Below are 23,279 nucleotides of genomic sequence, written 5' to 3' on the forward strand. Positions count from 1 at the left end.
GAAGAAAAATAAAATGATTGTTCAATATTAGGCTTGGGGGAAAACAAACACCTTTGGCTGGGAGCTACACACTTCTAACCCCTGGATTTCAAAAATTACAGCGTTCTATATGACATGTTCAGAGATTAAATACTAGGAAATGAAGACAACGAGAGACATGGAAGTCTATTAAACCCCTACAAGATACTTGATGGAGAGCTGGGCACCCTACTAATCCACTGTTTATAAGATTTCTATTCAGCTTTTATTTTCCTACAAAGGATAAATGGCAGCTAATAATACACATTTAACAAAATAACATAGATACTTATATGTTCTGTATAAGAACTGAGGGCAGCTAAAATCCCAACAAATACTTGTTAAGAAAGCAAGGTTATCTATTTTCTGGTTCCTAAAAGTCTAATTTCTAGTTGCTCCTGGATTTCCAGAGGTAGAAGGCCGCTGACAGGCAGGAAAGTGCATGTAGCGATCGCAAGTATACATTCTAGATTGTGTTGGAAGTGGGATACATTATCTACTTCATTCCAAGGCATTTTATTTTTCAGGGCACTGTGCTGAAACCACTTCCAACACACTTAGAACATATGCCTGTCTTCATTCATACTGTCAGAGCCTGTTTAACCTGTGTACAGCCATATTTAATCCTGTAGTATTTAGTCTTCTTTCCCTCTAGGCCCCAACACCTGCAAGGAGCCGAGTCCATGGGAAAGGAAGCTGTCTTATCTGCCTGCTCGACCTTGGCCAGCTCCACGTTCTTCTGAGAAGCTTTGCTGTGCGAACTCAGGGGGGAGGCTGGGCTCGGGGAGTGTGAAATGTAACCACTTTCATTTTATGATTCATTCCTATCAACACTTTGGTCAGCCAGGATCTCTAATCCTGGATTATGTACATCTGGACTTGAATGCTGTCTTTCACAATAAACCTTTTGAAATCAAAAGACCTTGTCTTCTTGCAGAAGGGAGTGAGGCAGACTACCAGGTCTGTGATGACATAGCCTGACACATACATCATATTTCTCAGTTTGCCGGAATATAGAGAAAAGGTTTTGCTTGACAGCTTCAGAGGATAAGGATGAGGGTTGGGGGACAATGGCAAATGCGCGACAGGGTGCCATGTAGTTCCTTTGGGGAAAGGAAGTACATAACACCATGGAGAAAGGAGGTGGAAAGAAACATGAGGTTGGCACTTTCGTAAGTACTCCTAGGTCACTCACAGACCATCAAATGTGGTCCCAATATTAAGAGGATCTGGAGTATCTGGAAAAGATATACAGAATTAAATATTTGTTTTTGTTCAAATTTTGTTCTCAGATTTGTGCAATGTAAAATAAGGGAATCAATAAAACCCCCATAAAATCCATTGGCCAAAAGGCTTGTAACAACTAATCCACTGTGGTAATCAGGGCTTTTTTTCAGCTGGAACGCGGTGGAACGGAGTTCCGGAACCTCTTGAAAATGGTCACATGGCTGGTGGCTCCGCCCCCTGATCTCCAGACAGAGGGGAGTTTAGATTGCCCTCCGCACCATGCGGCGCGGAGGGCAATCTAAACTCCCCTCTGTCTGGAGAGCAGGGGGCGGGGCCACCAGCCATGTGACCATTTTCTCCGAGGGCAACCCACTGAGTTCCACCAACTCTTTCCCCAGAAAAAAAGCCCCGGTGGTAATGCAGCATTTACTTTGCAGTAATTTCATTTACCCTCCCCACCATATCAGCTTTCAGGCTGACAATTTATTTGCAGGATTAGTGGCAGTCTATGACCTCTTAGATCAAAGATGACAGGATATTTATCACAGTGATACGACAGTTGTGTCTGTACAGTCAATGGACGCTTCTACAACTGACTCAGTTGCTTTCTGACAGATGGAAGGATGATTGTCCTTCAATAAGGGTAATCAAACCCTGGCAGAGAGGGGAACAAAATATCTTTGCTGATTAACATTCAATGAAGGAAACAGCAGATTCCAGTAACAATACAAGTGCATTGTTACAAATGGAGATCTCGTGTGAGAAAGATCAAATGATTTTTCTTCAATGTGTCATGGCAGGAGAGTTTATCACTAGAAACAAAACTAAGCTCCTTACAACCGCAACGAATAAATTAGTAATTTCCATGTTTAATGTATGCTTAATTTCTGTAATTACCAACAAGGAATAAGTATGCACTATCATGCATATAATATGCAAAGAAAATTGAAAATGAGGAATTATTCATTTTTTAAACTAATACTTTAATGGGTAAATATTCTCCTATAGTCTCCAAAGAATACCAGGCAGATAGAGCCAGCTTCCTTCATATACAAGTCAGCCAGGAAAACGACGCAGTAAGTATTTCTCGTGGGTATATTTATCCATTATTATTATTACTATTAACAATGTAGCTGAGATTTTACCAATTCGTGCTAATAAAACAGAGTACTTATGACTCAGTGAATGAGTCACTGAATGTGGGAGAAAATATAAATTGCATTAATGTCTGGCAAGTGGTGTTCAGATTTAGGTATATAAAAAAGTAGTAAAAGGGAGTTAGCAGCAAGTCTTCCAAAGAATGAATCCTTTTTAGCAATTCAGGTAGCAACTAGCCAGTATTTTATTTTACAGCAAAGGTTTACAAAGTGTCGCAGATTGCTTAAGCCTTTGAGTTAAGATGGTGATTCTTAATAGGGCCCCCCAGGGGGCAATCTACAAATCCTGGGAGGGAGGGATTTTAGGGACTCCCTTTTACCCACTTGCAATGATTTTTGATAGTTGCTTTACACTGTTCACCCAGATTTGAAGATAGGCATCCTAAGTATCTCGCCCAGCTGCAGAAAAAAGTGGCACACAGCCAAGAGGAATTAAACCTACACCGTTTATGGCCAATGTCCATCAGGCATAAGGATCTCACCAAATGTATTTCTGGGATCTAGGACCATATGGTATATCATAAATATTCCTATAAAATAAAGTTGCCTTGTCTGGATAGCTGCTGCTGCTGTTGTTTTTCACGGAGACAGCAAGGTCTCACGATATGAAAAGCAATTCAAACAGACAGCAAAGACCTTGAATAAACAACACAGTGAGACTAGAATTGCAGAACTGGAGAACAATGCAAACAAGGCATTGTCTAAGGCAACAGAACTGGCTATGGCCGTATCATACCATAATGAAGAAAGGGGTTGCAAAAGCAAAGGACATTGTAGAAGAAAGGGAGGCGACACATACAATAAACACTGTGAGAGCTGCAATACCATCCCTCATAGAAATGATCTCCTGAACCACCCCATTATACTCCTGTTTACAAAGGATGCTACAATACTTTGTAAAAATGCCCTCATGAACTTGTCGATTTTGTGCATTCTGTGAAATGACAAGAGCGCAGGAGCCTTCCTGGCCTCTTCAAGCAGTCCGTTGCACATAGCGAGAGTCCACCGCAGAAAACATGCATGAACATTGACCCATCGTACCCATTTACAGGATGGCACTTTCAGGTTTTTAAAAACCCTTGTTTCTTAGGTATGAACTTCAGGGGCGAGCTAAGAAATAAAAACAGTCCCGGAAAGGGCCCCAGCCCAGCCCAGCCCAGCCCCTGTCCTGCCTGCCCCTAATGAAGGGAGAAAAGGAGCAAAAGCCAGTGTGCTCACAACTGTGGCTGCTTGTCCACCCCATGTAGGGCCAGTGCAGCCTGCTTGCTCTCTGCTGTGGTTGCTCACCCACCCTTCACAGGCCAAAAGCTCTTAGTTTATCACAGTGGAAACAGCAAGGGCAGCAGCTAGCTACACGGGCAGCTACAAGGACACCACCACCACCACCACCACATCGCCAGAATCATATTGCTGGCCTTGGGGCGTCTTGCATCATACAGTTCCTCATGACTCCTACGCACCTGCCCTGCTCGAGTTGTGACAGCAGAGACTGCAAACACAGCATCCCTGACCAGCCACCGTACGATCGCTCTCTGCCACTTCCATGTCAACTAATGGGAAAAATGAACAGCTGAGGATGGTTACTAGGCTCTGAATGTACACCATCAACAGTGCCTTCTTCATTCCCTTTGCTTGATTACATCGGAAAGCATGCCTTTTTCTTGCTCTACACAAGCCCCCACCATCAGCTAAAAGCATGCTAATCATAACAATGATGACGTCAAGAACACAAATCCAGTGTATGTATACAAGGGCCAAAAGTATCTCTCTTTCTACACAAATTTGCCAGAGGAACACCTTCCCTCCTCATAAAATCATAGGGTTGGAAGGGACCTCTAGGGTCATCCAGTCCAACCCCCAAATCTCCCAAACAGGAAATTATGGTTGGACAAATACCTGTTTTCGTGAAGCCCAAACTTTCTTTTTTACTTCCACAAATGGCATGGTGCCTGCCTTAAACTATTTCTCCCTCATGGGTTCCTTTGCACTGTGTCAGGTCAGGATAACTGCTGTGAAAAATTCTGGAAATGGCTTCCAATGAGTTGGAAAGGCAAACAGGGACAGTCTGTTTTAAATCCTCCCCTGCAAATGCCCACGCAGAGGCCATTCAAAGTCAATATTGTTCACCAGCTTTCAAATAGGCATTTTTTAAAAAAAAAAAGTTAATGAAAGAAAAGGGATCCCTGGGGGACCCAGACAGAAAAGGGTACAATGTCTGAATGACGAGGGGGAGGATAAACCAGAAGGTTCAAAGTGGACCTGAAAATATATCACAAATAACTCTTATTAGAACAACAACATTTTGCTAGCAATGCTTCATGTAAGGCAATTATGTGCATTTTCTTCTCACCTACACTGTATTTGCTTGACTCAGAACCCCTTTACTAAAAACCTCTCAAAGCAAATTGAGACAACCGCTGAAGTGCTTTGGAGTCAGTGAATTTTCTTCTCTTACTAAATGCTGATCCTAGCTGGGTTAAGATGGTGGTCGGGCATTGCAACCTGTTCCACTCCTGATCCCTGTCTGGGCTTCTCACCATGGTGCAATCTTGGAGGGACGAGCTGCCTCTTCTGGGCTTCCCTCCACAGCAGCGCCCTCTGGAGGCACACCAGGGTAGGAAGTGAGTTGTCTGGAACATGGTTAGCCTTTTATCAAGTAGGATTTTTGTTGTTGTTATACCTTTCTCCAAGGTGGATTACACGGTACAAGTGAAAATACAATATAATCAACAGCTAGGGCATTCACTGATCATGGTACAATAACGAACAGTTAAAACATTCATCGAAAGAGATACAATTCGGAATATGGAAGTAGAAAATTTTTTTGGAAAATAAGCATGAAGTCAAGCATAGAGATGAAATCTTTACGAAACCAAGCATAACTAAATCACATGGCACATTTAGCAACGTGGAAACTCCCTAGTAGGTGCAGGTCTGCCAGTACTCAATAGAATAGCGTACAGTTCCTACCTCTACCAATGCATCTCTCTGGGCTACTTCTTACAACACAGCCTTATAATCTGGGTAGAAAGCCCTCCTGAATAATCCAGTTTTGCATAAATTGTTGAAAGCTAAGAGAATGGGAGCTTTCCTGAACTCCTCAGGCAGGCTGTTCCATAAGGTGGGGGCTACCACAGAGAAAGTGTGGGAAGCTGTTGATTTTGCCTAACTACTGGGTGGTATCTGTGGAAGGCCCTGTCCAGATGAGCAAAGCTGTGATGGTGGAACATGTGGTCACACAGATATGAGGGGCCAAGGCCATAAAGGGCTTTGAATGTGATAGTCAAGACCTTGAATTGAGCCTGGTAACTGATGGGCAGCCAATGGAGTGACTGCAGAATGGGAGAGATATGCATGCTCTGCTTAGCTCCTAAAACTAAATGAGCTGCAGCGTTCTGCACCAGCTGGAGTCTCCGAGACAGCTTTGAGGGGAGACCTATGTACAGTGGATTACCGTAGTCCAGTCTCAATGTTACTGTGCCATGAATCCAGGTGGCCAGATCATCTGGGTCAAGAGTCCATTTTCCAGGCTAGTCTGAGTTGTGCCTTTTCTGCAGCTGCATTTATTGGCTCCTCTAGCAGCAGAGCTGGATCCAGTATAACCCCTAGGCTCTTAACTGAGGCAGCCAGGGTCAACTGAACACCATCAAAGGTTGGAAGCACAACGTCCTTCAACGTTTCTGCTTTTCCAACCAGCATCACCTCCATCTTGACTGGATTCAGTTTCAGTTTGTTTGCATTCAGCCATCAGACAACAGCTGTCAATCTGTGTCCCAGTACCTTTACTGAATCACCAGAGGATTTGGATAACGAGATATAGAGATATAGATGGATATAGGTCTTCTCATCTGCATACTGATGGACATAAAATGGACAGCTGAACTAATTCAGACTACATATGATGAGTTTCAGGTTTAAATGCATTAAAAACAATTTGGGCTAAAGGAAAAGGGTGCTGCTCCTCCATGATCTTCCTCATGCAATCTCAAGAAGCAGTCTACCACTCCATTCCCACCTCATTCTACTCCATGGGAGAGCCAGACCTAAAGCAAACCCTCTACCCACTATAACATGAGTCTCTGTTAACCTCCTAACACAGGAGAACCAAAACACATTTTAATAGCAGTAGCAAAGAGAACTATGGAGCAGCTGGAACTTTAATTTCACTGGCCTGCTGGGAGTTACAGAAGCATTTGGTGCTTAAGGAAAACTGCAAGAAATTATGATAAGAGGGGGGGGGAGGGAATCTTAAAGACATTGTAGCTTATTCTCATCACCATGGACATTGCCACACAGACCTTTGTTTGGCTCTGTGATTTAAATTTTTGAACTTAGAGATGAACAGCCCAATTTGGTGCACCTTAAAATGGACGTAGTAGATTTTCAGCTGAATTTACCTCTAATTAAGGAAGCATGGATTTGCACAGTTTTCAAGCTTTCCCTCTACTATCTGCAAATACAGAAGGTTTTTAAGAACAAGCAACTCCCCAAGGTGAAAGATTCAAGAGGCTACATCAAGAATTTTATTCCAGTCTCCTAAATTCCAAATATTTTAATAACGAAATTTCGACCCCATTGCCATTTCTGCAAATGAACTGAGACCTTCTATCAGAGGGGAGTTACCTTGCTATCCTGTCACACAAGACAGAACCTTTATTGGCATAACCGTAACAGTGTCGAAAACAGGCGGAGCCTGTCAATTGTTAAACATTCTAAACACACTTCTCCTCTTGTATACACGGTAAAGGAAGTCTGCCACCATTTCAGTGACTTCAACCTTGGTTGAGGCTAAAAAACTCACTATCTTACTCTGCCCTCCAGCGATTGCAGTAGGTAATCCAAATAAAATGCACGTAAATCATCATAAAATCTGCACGATAAAAGTACATGGGCTGTATCCTTGATTTCCAACATCCCACAGGGGCATAACCTTTCTCCAAATGGGATTTTTTTGAATCTCCCAAATAGGACAGCAGAAGGGAGCACATTAAAACGGGCCAACATAAATGCCCTTCGAATACAGGGATCGATTAAACAGGAAAAATACTCTGCTGGAGCATCACTAAATGGAATCCCCCATTGAACAGGAGAGCAACGTCCAGAAGCGAGGCTTCTAAGGTCTTATCCTGTCATCAACTTTTCTGCCTCGTTACACAAAGTTGAAAAGAAGGAAGAAAAACAAGGTTCTAGCTTTCATTAAGTGGCTGTGGTGCAATTATGTTGACATATAAAACAAGCCATAGACAATTCATTGAACTGATAAGAATTAGAAGCAAATAAGAATTCATTTCCCGTGTATTAGTTTCTGATGATTTTATGTAAATGAAGCAAAGCTTGAAAATAATCTGAAAGCACAGTAGCTAGCCTCTCTTGGCATTCAGGGTGGTACTTTGGCACTGCTACCATTTGTAATTCAGGCAAGGTTCAGTTTTCAAATTGAAATCTCTGTTGTGTTTGCCACTATTGTTCTCATTTTACAGAGGGAAATCTGAGGCTTAAAGATAGTGACCTTCTTATAATCAGGCAGTAGGTTTCATGGCTAATAGGGCTTTGAACACAACCCTCCCTGGTCCAAGGTCAACATTAAATTCACTACTCATCATTGATCTAGATCCTGTCAATCATTTATAGAAATGAACTTTCCCCTCCCCCATTACGTCCCACTGGGAACAGTGAGGGGCAAAGGAAAAAGTGAGAAATCACTGAAAATTGCACCTCTCCGCAGAAAATAGTTAGGATTGAAGCCAAATACTATTTATTTAAATATTTATATGTTAATTTATTGCAGAGATTTGAGGTGGCTGACAGAATGCCAACAGGCAAGAAGTATAATAGAGGGAACATTTGGAATTTCATGCAAGAAGATCTCACACATAATGAATGAGATTGCAACCTTCCAAATAAGTGAAGAGATCTTTGCATAAAACTAACAGCAATAAAATTAAATGATTGGTTGTCTATTGAAAATTTGAGTTTCGTATCACAGGAGGGAATACGAAAATGTAGGCACAAATCTAAAATCTGGTGAATGGCTTTTATTGTACGTATTGTCTTGCTTTTACTGTACTATCGAGTTCTTTTGTAATCGACTCTCAGCATTCTTTGTGGCATGTCATGCCTTAGACAGTTTTCTATTTGCATTTCCTTTCATTTCTGTAATCCTAGCCCTACTACATTGTTACTAGATGTCGTGCACTGTCTGATTGAACTGTTTTCTGTATTTTGTCTCAGTGTGAAAAACAGGCTACGAAAGAAGTAAACAAACTGTGACGGACTGCACTTTTTAAAAGCCTGGAAGTGCTGTACAAACAGTTGGAGGACTAGGGATCCCAGTTCCCCCGTTCCCAGCCTCTGCCTCCCACTCTCCTGGCTGGCAGGGAGGGGGAGGGGGAGGGCGAGAGACTAGGCCACCAGGGCACACTCCTGAGGCTGCATGAAAATATCACTCCTAGGAGTGATGCCATGGTGCTGGGTCCTGTTCAGGGCCCAAATGAGCCTGCTGCAAAGCATGGGAGCGCTCCCAGCTCTTGTACGATGACACCACTTACTGGAAGTGACATCATTGTGCCACCTCGTGAGTGCATGCACACAAAGATATCGCAAAAGGTGAGTGCTAGGTTCCCTCCTCCTGCTGGGAGGGTAAGGGGACCTGGCAACCCTATGAAGGACTGTTAAGGGTTAATCCCTCACAGACACAGAGAGCTTTGAGTGACAGGCTACTCCAAGGAATCTGATTGGGTAGCATGAGCTGGAAAGAGGAGTGTTTGTTTTCAGCACCAGCTGAGAGAGATCAAATGCGAAGAGTTGGGAGACGGAATCCTAATGGAGAGCAGTTTCAACACTGGCAGGAGAAGGGGGGGGGGGAGTTGGCAAGGAAGTTTGAGAAGTAGGTGGAGACTCCCATTCAGGCCAAAGCAAAGAGATAGATCTTCTAAGGAGAGGAAACCTTCCCTACCCTGTTAAACAGGCAGGTAGCTCTGGAGAATGGAGAATTAGGCGTGGTTGGAAACTGCCTGTAGATACCTTCAGATTCAGTTTAAAAAACTGAAGGAAAGACTAGTGTTAGAAGAGAAGGGATTTGGGGTAATAGAAAATGAGTACCAGCATTCTTAAATCCAAAAGAGACAGAGAATACTAAAAGAAAGTATACCCAAGTGTTTGGAGAAAACACGGGAACAAAAGCCTCTAAACATAAGAATTTAGGTATCTGTGAAGAGCATAAGAACTAAAGTAGTGCATGTACTAACTTTAGAGATTTCTGTGTTAATTACCTCAGAAATTTTCAACCCCTGACTTCTCTTGACTTTCCCCCTTTAAAATAAATTATTTCTGCTGTTTAAGGTGCTATTTCTGCTGTTTAAGGACAAAAAAGAAGGAAAGAAGAGGAATGTCAAACAAACAGGACCAGCCTTTTAACGCAATCTGCTTGCTTGTGCCCCCAAAGCTTCCCAGAAAAACAGAAATACAAAAGCAGAGGGAGAGGGACAAAATGGTCCTCCTTTGGAGAGCTTTATACAACCAAGTCACACCTATCTGGTGCTACAACCTGCTTCAGTTTAGCCTAGGGTTGCCAGCTCCATGTTGGGAAATTCCTGGAGATCTGGGGAGGAGAAACCTGGAGAAACCTAGAGAAAGTGGGGTTTGGGGAGGGAAAGGACCTTTGCACGGCATAATTCCATAGAGTTCCCCCCCCCCCAAAGTAGCCATTTTCTCCAGGTGAACTGATCTCTGTGGCCTGGAGACCAGTTGTAATTCCGGAGGATCTCCAGCCACTACCTGGAGGCTGGCAACCCTAGTTTAGCCTGTGAGGAACACAGAGCAGATCCCCCATTGCTGAACTGAATAATTAGGTAGGTGTGTGTTAGGAGGTATTGCACAAGATGTCCTGGTCCCAGAGTGCTTTTGGCTTTAAAGGTCAAAACCAGCATTGTGAACAGGGCCCAAAAACAGTACGGTAAGTACCCAAGATGGAACAATAACACAGCTATGGGTGCCCTGCAGCAAACTTCAACATTCCAGCTACTGCATTTTCAAATAATGAAAGTTTCAAAGGACTTTTCAATGGCAGCCTCGCATAATGTGCATTAAAATTAGGACTTGGATCCTCCAGTAACTTCCCTGGACAAAAGAGGTTTCTGTTCATGCAGCTCAATTCTTTAACCACCCACTGCCGCCTCAAATGGTCCCCACACTGCTCCTGGGAATCCCTGTGTCCCAGGAGCAGTGTGGGGACCATTGGGGGGCAGCAGTGGGTGGGTGAGGGTCAGAGGCCTGCAATGGGAAGGGCAACTGGCAAGGAAATCCCAGTCAATCACATCTAGATTAAACCATGGCATTAATCAACACAGCCAGGTCTCTATTTCAGCTTATTTTGTATAATAATTTTACCTTCAGGGTGCAGAAACATGAAATACAGGCCCTTGAGTCCAACTCCCATACCCCAAAAAGTTCCTCTCTCCCACACCCCCTCCCACTTTAAACATACACACCCTTTCACAGGATTCCCAGTTCTGCATCCTAAACAAACCTGTGCTGGTGTGGTATGATGTGCTTTATTCCATCTTAAAGTTCTGATCTCGGTGATCACTGCAAAGATCTATTGCCCGAATGCAAACAAACACTACCCAACAGCTATGCTATCTAAAGACAGTGGTTTGAAGAAGCATAGCCAGGAAGAATAACTCATCAAGCTCAGAGAGATATTTGATTTAAAAAGAAATAAGCACATGGTAACTGATCAAAGCAGGGTGATCAATACAGACCAGCAGTACAAGCACAAGTGTACGCAAGGAGTCCGCGCTCAATACAAAGGCAGAAATCACACTCATAACAATCGTCTTTGGAAACAGGACATTTATGTAACAAAAAAGAAATGTAATTATCCCACTCAAGGAGATACGTTTATCCGTAGCTGCTTCTCGTTTTGAAAAGATTTAAGGTGACAATAGAAATACTCTAAACATGAGAAGAAGCTAGGAGAGGTAGAAGAGAAAACTTTTGCTTTGGGTTTTTATAGTTTGTGGTTCTTTGGGTTACCAGTCCCCTGGAGGGGGGATCTCCTACCCCCTGCCAAGGGGAAAAGGTGCGGGAACAGGATTAGAATCCCACAGCACACTCCAGAGCACTTCCTCGCCATGTCCTGGTGCAACGCGGAAGCAACAAGTTGCATGCAGGGCCGTTTTGATAAAAATCAGTCCCAAACACTAGATTGAGGAACCATTTTTATCAAACCTGCCCCACAATAGCAGCAATCTGTTAGATGGTTAAGCATCCATTAAGAATACCAGTTTTAATCTTTGTTTTCTCTTAGTAAAATTTCTATTCCTCAGATTTATGAAAATACACTTTTGCTATGAGCCTTTCAGGGAAGGTCTTCTTTCGGAATTGGAGATTTGGCCTGAACCACGGGCTGACCATTACCTGGTGAAGGGTAAATATGGCCCTGATATCCCACAAAATGGAAGGCCTCGTTAAAATTGTCCACTCATGAAAGCTTATGGATCCTTCTGGTTTCCAGGCTGTGCTGGGGGGGTTTTAGAATTCCAAACACATACTCTATTGAAGATGGGGTGGAAGTATGGAATCTGAAGCTCCTTGAAGCTATTGACAAGATTGCTCCTTGCCAACTACTCCCTCACTTGCAGTGGAAGGCAGCCCCATGGTTCACAGCAGAGCTGGAAGACATCTGGAAAGATGCTGGAGAAAAACTCATACAGAATCTGATAGAGCATGCTACAGAGTCCAGTGGAAGATTTATGAAGCAGCAGTGATAGCAGTAAAGAAACATTACTTTTCTGCAAACATTGCACCAGCTAGTTCACATCCATCTTAATTGTTTTAAGGTCTCTCAACATCTTTCGACCCCTAACTCTGAACTTTCACTGTTTTAAGAAGAGACCAATTAGCTGTGACAACTCTGCGAAGTTTTTTGCCGATAAAATAGCTTGAATAGACTTGGATCTGGATGCCACCTGTAAAACAGGTGAGCCAGAAGTAATGCTTAACACATTGTCCCATCTATTTCTGAATCATTTTGACCCAGTCACAGTGATGGACTGTGACAGAATTCTAGCATCTGTACTACTTGTCCACTGAATCCTTGCCCATCCTGGCTGCTAAAATCTTATAAAGACCACATAAAGGAGCCCTTGCTATCTATCATAAATCAGTCACTAACCCAAGGCACCTTCCCTCAGCCTCTACTTCAAAAACCATCCTTAGACAAACAAGATGTAGCCAATTATTGCCCAGTCTCCAATCTGCCCTTTCTGGGCAAAGTGGCTGACAAAGCACTATCTGACCAGCTCCAGGTCTTTTTGGACAACTCTTGTCCTCTGGACTCTTTTCAGTCGGGTTTTAGGCCAGGCTATGAGATGGAGACAGCTCTGGTGGCTCTAGCTGATGGCCTCTGCCTGAATGTAAACAAACGACATGCTATTGCTTCTCCTGGATCTATCTGCAGCCTTTGACACAGTAGACCACACCATCCTCTTGAAGCGTTTGGAGGCAGAATTATGTATCAGGGGTTGTGCCTTGGACTGGTTTAAATCATTCCTCATGGGATGAACTTAAAGGGCTGCTATTGGTGACGACTCAGTTATCGTCAGTGTGGGAATTATTGTGTAGGGTTCCACAAAACACACTCTTATTCCCATGTTATTCAACCTCTATGTAAAGCTTTTAGGAGAACTCATTTGCAGTTATAGAATTGGATGCCATCAATATGCAGATGATACCCAGCTCTGTATCTCATTATCCAAATCCCTCAGTGATTCAGTAGAGGTACTGTGTCGCTGCTTAACAGCTGTTGTCAAATGGCTGAATGCAAATAAATTGAAGTTGAACCCAGACAAGACAGAAGTGACGCTTATTGGAAAAGCAGAGGTCTTGGAGGACATTGTGTTTCCAACCTTTGATGGTGTTCAGTTAACCCTGGATGATTCATTTAAGAGTCTAGGGGTTATACTGGACCCAGCACTGCTACTAGAGAACCAAATAAATGCATTTGCAAAAAAGGCCTTCTCCCAACTCAGACTAGCCTGGAAGATGGCCCCCTACCTTGATATGGTTGATCTGACTACCTGGATTCATGGCACAGTAATATCGAGACTACTATAATGCATTTTCTGTAAATCACCCCTCAAAATTGAGTTGGAGACTCCAGCTGGTGCAGAATGCTGCAGCTCATTTACTCTCAGAAGCAAGATGGAGCGTGTGTATCACTTCCATTCTGCAGTCACTCCATTGACTGCAGAATGGGAAGCAGGAAAAGTGCTGTGAAGATGCTGTAACACTCAGCAGTAGGGATGTGCGTTTCGGCATTCAGAATGCCGAAAGAATGCCGAAACAAAAGTGTTTCGGCTTCGTTCGGGGAATGCCGAAACGTTTCGGGGAATGCTGAAACGTTTCGGGTAGCCGAAAGAAAAAAGCCGAAACGTTTCGGGATTCTTTCGGCTTTCTTTCGGCTTTTCAATGGGAAAATGCCTCCGTCTTCCCGGACGTCTGGGGGAGGCATTTTCCCACCGAATAAGCCCAAAATTGGTGGGGACCTTCCTCTAACCCTTCTCTAACAACCACCCAAGTTTCAGACAGATTGGACTTTGGGGGGCCATGTTATGGCCCCCCAAAGCAGGTCCCCCCATCCTCCCATAAGAAAGCGAAGGAGCAGCATATTGTTAGCATGCTGCTGCTCATCTTTCTTCATTATTTCCTATGGGGAAAAAATGAAGAGGCAGGCTTCCTTTGCCAGGGGTGGCATTTTGCATGCAAAATGCCCCCTCGCCCTCAGGGGCCCTTCTCCCACCCCTCCTCCCACCCCCCACCAAGGCTCAGCCTGCTCCCACTTGGGGGGGCCATTTCATGGCCTCCCCAAGTAGGTGCTCTAATCTCTACCACTGACAGCTGGGGGAGGCTTGTGTTGCCAGGGGTGGCATTTTGCATGCAAAATGCCCCCCAGCCCTCTGGGGCCCTTCTCCCACCCTTCCTCCCACCCCCCACCAAGGCTCAGACTGCTCCCACTTGGGGGGGCCATTTCATGGCCTCCCCAAGTAGGTCCTCTCAGCCCCTAAAGTCCACCCCTTACAGCCCCACTGCACAACAAAGAATAAAACAAGAACAACACAAAATAAAGTTTTAAATTTTTTTTCTCCCTTCCAAAGTACAAGTAGGCAAAGCATTATGACACATTACACCAGCAGTCCCCCACACAGAAAAATTAAAACAAAACTCACTTAACATCAGAGAATCACAAAGCACAATTCCTGTCAAAACCACTTTATTTCTTGAACAGCTTTAGATTACACAGCAGGGGGGAACACCAAAGGGCATGGCAGCACTATCTTACAAAAAAATAACACAACTCACTTAACATCAGAGAATCACAAAAACACAATTCCTGGCAAAAACACTTTATTTCTTGAACAGCTTTAGGTTACACAGTAGGAGGGCACAACAGGACATGATAGCAATGTACTACAAAAAATAATATAACCCACTTCACCGTTTTTGACAGCAATTGTGTTTGTGTGATTCTCTGATGTGAAGTGAGTTGTGTTATTTTTGTGTAGTACACTGCTTTCCTTCTCTGTGGTGCCTTCCTACTGTGTAACCTAAAGCAGTTACAGAAATAAAGTGCTTTTGACAGCAATTTTTTGGGGTGATTCTTTAATGTGAAGTGAGTTGTGTTATTTTTGTGTAAGATACTGCTTCCATGCCCTTTGGTGTTCCCCCCCTGCTGTGTAGCCTAAAGCTGTTCAAGAAATAAAGTGTTTTTGACAGGAATTGTGCTTTTGTGATTCTCTGATGTTAAGTGAGTTGTGTTATTTTTGTGTAAGATAGTGCTGCCATGCCCTTTGGTGTTCCCCCCTGCTGTGTAACCTAAAGCTGTTCAAGAAATAAAGTGTTTTTGACAGGAATCGTATTTTGTGATTCTCTGATGTTAAGTGAGTTTTGTTTTAATTTTTCTGTGTGGGGGACTGCTGGTGGAATGTGTCATAATGCTTTGCCTACTTGTACTTTGGAAGGGAGAAAATAATTTTTTTAAAACTTTATTTTGTGTTGTTCTTGTTTTATTCTTTGTTGTGCAGTTGGTTCCCATCATAGGGAACAATGGGGCTGGCTGGCCAGCCATCTCTGTAGGTGGTGGGGGAATTTGAGGGAGGGTGCCTGTGGTTCAGGTGCTCTTTCACAGGGACCAGCTGGCACTCAGAAGTGTGCCCACCATTGTGGCACCCCTGGGCTGTGCAGAATTGCCCAGGGAAAGAGAGTTTAGAAGTTCCCAGCATAGGGAACAAAGGGAGAGGGCTGGCCTTTGCCAGCCTGTTCCTGGAGTTATGGGTGTGGGGCAGGTGGGGGTGGATTTGGGTCTGTGAGGGGCTAATGTGGGGATTTGGGTCTGTGTGTGGCAGCTGGGGGGGAATTGGGTTTGTGTGGGGCTGTAAGGGGTGGACTTTAGGGGCTGAGAGGACCTACTTGGGGAGGCCATGAAATGGCCCCCCCAAGTGGGAGCAGTCTGAGCCTTGGTGGGGGGTGGGAGGAAGGGTGGGAGAAGGGCCCCAGAGGGCTGGGGGGCATTTTGCATGCAAAATGCCACCCCTGGCAACACAAGCCTCCCCCAGCTGTCAGTGGTAGAGATTAGAGCACCTACTTGGGGAGGCCATGAAATGGCCCCCCCCAAGTGGGATCAGGCTGAGCCTTGGTGGGGGGTGGGAGGAGGGGTGGGAGAAGGGCCCCTGAGGGTAAGGGGGCATTTTGCATGCAAAATGCCACCCCTGGCAAAGGAAGCCTGCCTCTTCATTTTTTCCCCATAGGAAATAATGAAGAAAGATGAGCAGCAGCATGCTAACAATATGCTGCTCCTTCGCTTTCTTATGGGAGGATGGGGGACCTGCTTTGGGGGGCCATAACATGGCCCCCCAAAGTCCAATCTGTCTGAAACTTGGGTGGTTGTTAGAGAAGGGTTAGAGGAAGGTCCCCACCAATTTTGGGCTTATTCGGTGGGAAAATGCCTCCTCCAGGCGTCCTGGAAGACGGAGGCATTTTCCCATAGAAAAAAGCCGAAAGAATGCCGAAATAATGCCGAAAGAATCCCGAAAGTCGAAAGCCGAAAGAGATTCTTGTTTCGGCTTTCGGCTTTAACGATAGAGAATCTTCTTTCGGCTTTCTACTTTCGGCTATAGCTGAAAATTTTTGGCTTGCACACCCCTACTCAGCAGTGTTACTTCTTTGTTTTTATGTATATTGTGATAATTCTCATTTACATTTTTATAGGCTCTATTATCCACATTACACCGTGTGCTAAATCAATAATGCATTTTCTTGAACTGATGCATCACAATGTGCCCCAATCTACAAATAGACCAGTGGGGGGAAAACAGAACAAAGACTTAGGAATCCCTAAGCTGCTTAAACTGGACCCTTTAGTCATGACCTTTGGTAAGAGAAGCATGTTGCCTGCGCACTTCCTATTTATTACAAAGCAGCCTCATATCCCTTCAGCTTTTTCATAGCCTGCTTTGGCAGTTCCTGATAAGCAGGATAGTTGCTCTGAGTGGCAGTTAGAAGTTTCTTTCAATTTATTGGGAGCGTGTATTTGGTTGATTGCCTTCATTTTGCAGAAAAGCCTGTCTGCATAAACTCACTCATATACTAGCCTCCTGAATCATTTTACCCACTGCCAACAAAAGTCTTAACTCAACAGGGAATGTGCAAAGATGCAAGCAAAGCCATTCAGTCAAAAATCAACTGGCACCAGCTGCAAAGACATTGCACCTCAGGTTTGTAAACCGCAACACATGCCACTGATTAACACAGAGCGGGCTTGGATTGTAATCAGATCTCCCCAAATGACTGCCTATTGAGAAGGTGAGCTGACAGGTTTCCCACATATCATTTTAAAGAAGTGCAGTAAATGTTCAGTTGATACTCATTTCTCATGCGCCATCCAGATGTCTTCTCTTGATGCTGTGCCTCTTGTGTGTGGAGATATTGTATTTACCAACAGCAAAAGGCGTTGTAATTTGGTACCTGAGGAAACATGATCTGGCATCGTGCTAGCACATTTTGTCTTCCTCGACTAGACCCATTCTGTGGTTACTGGCCTAACAGCACATCCCCAAATCCCATTATATCTTTCTGAGCCTATTGAGTTCAATGGACTTAAAAGGGAGTAACTGTGCTTATTTAAGATCAAGATGGGTAGCCGTGTTAGTCTGTCTGTAGCAGTAGAAAAGAGCAAGAGACCAGTAGTACGTATCAGACTAACAAAATTTATTGTCAGGTATGAGCTTCATGAGACACAGCTTACTTCCTCAGATACCCTATAATAAATGTTGTTAATCTTACAGATGCCACTGGTCTCTTGCTCTTTTCTATGCTTATTTAGTTAGAAGCTTATTTAGAAAATGTGTATGCTGCCTTGTTGATTTCAGTGGGCTTAGACTGGAGTAACTCTGCTTAGGATTTCACTGTAAGAGCGTCAGACTAGGATCTAGGGAGATTCAGGTTTGAAGCTCCACTCTGCCATGGAAGCTGGCTGGATGATTCTGGGCCAGTCATATGCTCTTGGCCTAATGTGCCACACGGGGTTGTTGTTGAGAGGATAAAATGGAGGGGAGGAGGAGGAGGAGGATGTAAGCTACTTTAATTCCCCATCGGGGAGAGAGGTGGGGGGTCTACATGAAACAAACAAATAGGGCAACAGAATGGAAACGGACACCAAAACTAAGACAATCAAGGGCACAGAACACCTTTCTATGAAAATAATTCCAGATGAGTACCAATATTTATCTGTAGCAACAAAATAAAATAGGAAGTGCAGTGGGACCTTAAAGATTAACAAAATATATTCCAACATATGCTTTTGCAAGTCAGAGTTCACTTGGTCAGATGCACAGTTGAATAAGGAAAGGCTGAAACAGTCCAGAGCTTTTTAATTTGCAGGAAAAAAGACAACTTCAAGAGGAACTATAGATTATGAACAGTTGGAATGGGTAGAAAGGCACGTTTCCCCCCTCTCTAACAAGGTCAGGGACATTCTATGAAACTGACTAGAAACAGTTTCAGAACACACAAAAGGAAGTACTTTCTTCAAATCAAACATAACTCACTAGTGCAAACAAAAATTGTGGGTGACAGCAGTTGGCTTAGACAACTTTTCCAAAGAACCAGATACATTCCCCAGCAATGCCATGGCAGACAGTTCAATAAGAGGCTATCAAACTAGGCTGGTTCAATGAGACTTCCATTTCAGAGCCCAGCAGACCTGCAAGTGGGAAGCAGAGTAGTAGCATACACTTTCCTGGCTCCTCGCATTCTTGGTTCCCAAAGTAATGTGCAAGAGCTTCAGATACCTGAGGAATTTAGCCAGTCGCAGTCATGCAATCAGCAGTGTTTCAAAGGGATTCGAGAAGGCAGAAACCATTATAAATGGGAAGCAATCATGTCAGAAACAATTACAGCTAGACTCAAATGCAATTGCTCTGGAAGAAAACAGGTTATTGTAAGTACCCTGTGATGCTAAAGCACTGCTTGGTAAGGGAGAATACATAACTGAAAAAGAAAACTGGGGGAATACTCTGAGAAGCACCCACTCCTGCAGGTAATCTGGATTCATCCCCTTCTGGCATAAGTCAGTTTTGTTTGATAGAAGCCATCATGGTACCAATCAATGTCCATTATGAATGAAAGAATCTAACTGGTTTTCATTTATTTTATTACATTCTCATCTGGAGTCCTCTCCAAAGCTGCAAGTGGCATCCTTAGTCTTCTTACCTCCATTTTATCCCTAAAAGCATTGATAAAATGTACCTAACTCTGAGTTATGGTTAAGCTAAGAATCAGTGACTAGTTTAACATCATCCAGTAATTTGAACCCAGATCCTTCTGGTCTAAGATTGCCCAGCCTCTAATCTGCCCTTCCTGGGCAAAGTGATTATGAGAGCAGTCGTGGACCAATGCCAGGTCTCCCTGGATAACTCGTGCTCTGAACCTTTTCTAATTTGGTTTCAGGCTTGGCTACGGGACAGAGACTGCCCTGGCGGCTTTAGCTGATGGCCTCCATCTGAATGTAGACAAAGGCTATGCTTGTTTGTTGCTCCTCCTGGATTTATCCGTAGTCTTTGATACAGTAGATCAGGCCATCCTAGTTAAAATGCAACAATAGTACTGAAGTATGTAGACATGTTTGTAATAGATGAGATACGTACGTGTGGTCATATTCACTTTGCATGAAACAGCGCTTTCCCCTTACCTGTTTGTAGTCCGATTCTCTTGCAACCAGAACTTGCAGAATGTAACTGACAGGATCTCCCTTCATGGGGGGTGCTGTTTCCCATGCAATTTCACAGGAGTTTCCTTCTGTCTGTCTCACTCGAGGTGCTAAAATAAAGATTTCCACATGTTAGTCCATTAACACAATGCTGCAATGTTATTGTTCTGTTCTTTAATCTGCAGAATACATTAAAGAGAATGAACCCAGTTTTTCAGAACTACCAATAAATGAGAAACCTTGAACTGCCATGAGCACACACATCATTTATTTGTTACGTTACTTTTCATGTGTATATCCGTAAACATAACACGTAAATTATCTATCTCATATGGAAAGCGGTAGCCAAGGCAAGACCGATCTTGTCAGATCTCAGAAGCTAAGCAGGGCCAGCCTTGTTTAGTAATTGGATAGGAGACAGCCAATGAAGTCCAGGGTTGTTGGGCAGAGGCAGGCAACGGCAAACCACCTCTGTTAGTCTCTTGCCTTGAAAACCCTGGCCAGGGATCACCATAAATCAGCTATGACCTGAGGGCACTTTCTACCACCATGTAAAAGGTGCAAGTGGAAGAATTTCGCTATTGGAAGTAAATGAAGGGAGATGGAAGCGCTTGAGGAGATGATTAAAGGTGAGTAGACGTGGCAAACCAGACTTGTATAGAAAGAAATACCTCCCACATCAGTTTCTCTCTAAAAAGATGTTTAGAAAAGTGTACATATAGAGAACAGAACGGGTGAAGATTGCATAGCCAGGAAAACTAATGAAGAAATACTGGAGAACAGTGGGGCGGAGAAAGGACTGACGTAAAATGTAAAATTGTGGATTGTGTGTATCAGAGCACACGCTAAAGAATGGGGGCCTAGTTCAAGGTGCAGCTGTGGGAAGAAAAGCAAAAGATATCATTGGAACAAGATACATGGAGAGACTTCTGCCAGACAGAAAAACAGGAAGAACGGTCAGTCTAGGGACTGATGAAGTTTACGAGCTTTTATTTCACATTAATTTTAGTTTCAAAATTTGCAACAAAAATGCATCCTCTAGATATCATTTGCTGTAAATCCAGTCTATTCCTTTGTTACAAAAGTGAACAAAAAGTCAAAGATGAAAGACATATTGGGGGAGGGAGAAACCAAGCTATGCTGAACAAAACGAGTGAGAAAAGGAGAGGTTGCTCTCAGGCAATAGTATATGTAGATATAAGTAGAGACAGCATAAAAAAGATATAAAAGGGTGAAAAGGGAAAGAAGGGCCTTTCTAGGAATCCGATACACAACTGGCTGCTTTCATAAAAAGGTCACAAGTAACAGCCCCCCCCCCCATTCCCAAAAGCCACAGCACTGACATAGTTTTATGAGTGGTATTACAGTAGAACTTAAAAAATTTACTAAGATACTTGAAAAGATTAGCTATAGACAAGATTGCTTTGGGAGGCAACCAAGGGAACAGCAGTGGTGCGGGTGTAATGAAAAGATCGCCTGCAGTGGTGGTGGGGAATGAGTTCCGAAGGGCAGAAGCAGTGGCTAAGTGCAGCCTTATGTGGGTTTCTCACTGTATGGCTTGCCCCACCTGGCCACTTTTTATCTCTTTGGCAGAGAACACTAAGAGCTTTTCTTGCTGATTGCCAAATTTCCAGTTGCCAGTAGCAACCCGCCAACCATTATTATGGGTCCCTGATTGCTTTTCTTTTAAGTCATCAGTCTACTCCCCATCCCCAAACTGCCCGGGCCACTGGTGTTCTTGGTGTCACGAAAGCTCTACTCATTTTTACAGCTTTCGAACCCAAGTATGAACAAAAATGGTTTTCTCATTCTTGTTGCTGGAAAAAAAGATTCTAAAAACAGTGCTAGTGCCTTAATTCTCCCGCTATACAAACCAAATAAAGTTACAGATTGAGGCTAGAGATACCCTAAAGTTCGTTGTGACCAAGTTCTGCTGAAACCAATGGAGTTACTTATTTGCAACTAATGCAAGCCCCACTCTTCTCAGCAATGCTCCCAGCACCCCTTGCCTGTTGCTGAGGAGAGTCTAAAAAGCTTTCTAGACTACCTCTCTATGACAATACAGTTGTTTAGCTGGAGCACTGGTGCCAGAGGTCAAGGAAGGGTGGGTGGATGCACAATTATCTTACTGGGCACAAATCCAGGGGAGATGGTGGCAGGATGAGATGTTCTCCAGACCAGCCAGTTTGAGCACTGTAGGAAAGTGTGTTGCTTCTGCTCTGGCTGAGCTCTAGAGAAAACTGTGTTGTGTTGGCTTCAGGACCACAACGTTTCTGTTATTACATGTTCAGTTGCTGACTGTCATTTTATTTGATCTGGTTAGGTTGCTGATCTGTTCATATATTTTTTTTTTATAAAGCCCTCCTTTTTCTCGCCTTTGTCCTGGAAAGGGCTCGAGGCAGTTTCTTCTTGTCGAAGGCTTTCACGGCCGGAGATCGATGGTCGTTGTGGATTTTCCAGGCTGTATCGCCGTGGTCTTGGCATTGTAGTTCCTGACGTTTCGCCAGCAGCTGTGACCTCTGAAGATGCCAGTCACAGCTGCTGGCGAAACGTCAGGAACTACAATGCCAAGACCACGGCGATACAGCCCGGAAAACCCACAACAACCATTGCAGTTTCTTCTTGTTCTATTACTATTCTTATCATGCTGTATTACTTAATTAATTATGCTTGAAGTTGCCCTGTGGAGCTTTACATGCTCATAAGCGAGGCAGAAACATTTTAACAAGCAAATTAAAAATACATGTGCAATCTTGATTCTTATACATGGACCTATTGACAGTAAATACATGCACAGATGTGCATGTTTCACTCTGACAGCAGAAAAATGTGAATTTTCATCTTGAAGAACACAGAATTTTGTTGTTGCTACTGTCAGGGAAGGAGGCAGAAAGTCCATTTGGTTTCTGACAAAAAATTATGCTGGAACAATATCTGTTATCTTTCTCAAAAGACTCAGGATACACTACTATGTTTACTACGAAGAGGCTGGCCTCAGAGACTGGTTCAGATTCACAGTGCACATTCTGCCTCTGGAAGGAAGGGGGATTTGTTATCAGCTTAAACTTGGCTGCCTTCGTGAAAGCTGAGTGCTGCTCTTGTGTACGTGTGTGCGGGAAAATCCTCTCCCATCAGCCGAAAGCCATAGGATGTTACTTAGAGACAATCAGCTATGGCAGTCTTGCCCATCAATAAAAGAAAGCTTTCAGTGACAATCACATAATGATAGTTGCGTAGCCAGCTGTCCCCCATGATGGGGCGGGTGGGTCAAATCAACTGCAGAACTGTAGCCATCCCCCCCCCACTCCCCCAATAAAAAGGAGAAAAGTAAACTCGGTTCAAAGCAACTGGAACAAATGTGTGTATGTGTTTTCTTAAAGGCAGAAAAACCCACATTGCAAACCATATGCTTAATACAAATAGATCAAAAGAAATGTAGTAAGAGCAGAAGCTACAGTTCCTAAGACTGAGTCAGCAGGAGTTAGCTAAGTTTATCATTCTCTACCCTATAAAAAGAATGATCTGTAGGGCCAATTCTTGCATTACTTATGGTAGAAAGAGACTGTATTTTGCATTTTTAAAGGAAGTGGAGAAAGAGAGTGGCCATGCAC

At 43.6% G+C, this 23,279-nt stretch overlaps 1 protein-coding gene across 4 annotated transcripts in view; it reads right to left on the reverse strand.

Moving 5' to 3' along the window:
* Nucleotides 1-23,279, reverse strand: part of FNDC3B (fibronectin type III domain containing 3B) — a 360,494-nt gene that overhangs the window by 4,229 nt on the left and 332,986 nt on the right. For all 4 annotated transcript variants that reach the window (XM_054983393.1, XM_054983396.1, XM_054983395.1 and 1 more), the window contains one exon: nucleotides 19,651-19,778. In XM_054983393.1, the coding sequence (XP_054839368.1) occupies nucleotides 19,651-19,778 (128 nt within the window). The remainder of the gene's footprint in view (nucleotides 1-19,650; nucleotides 19,779-23,279) is intronic.

Source organism: Eublepharis macularius, chromosome 6 (assembly GCF_028583425.1).
Source record: "Eublepharis macularius isolate TG4126 chromosome 6, MPM_Emac_v1.0, whole genome shotgun sequence".
NCBI lineage: Eukaryota > Metazoa > Chordata > Lepidosauria > Squamata > Eublepharidae > Eublepharis > Eublepharis macularius.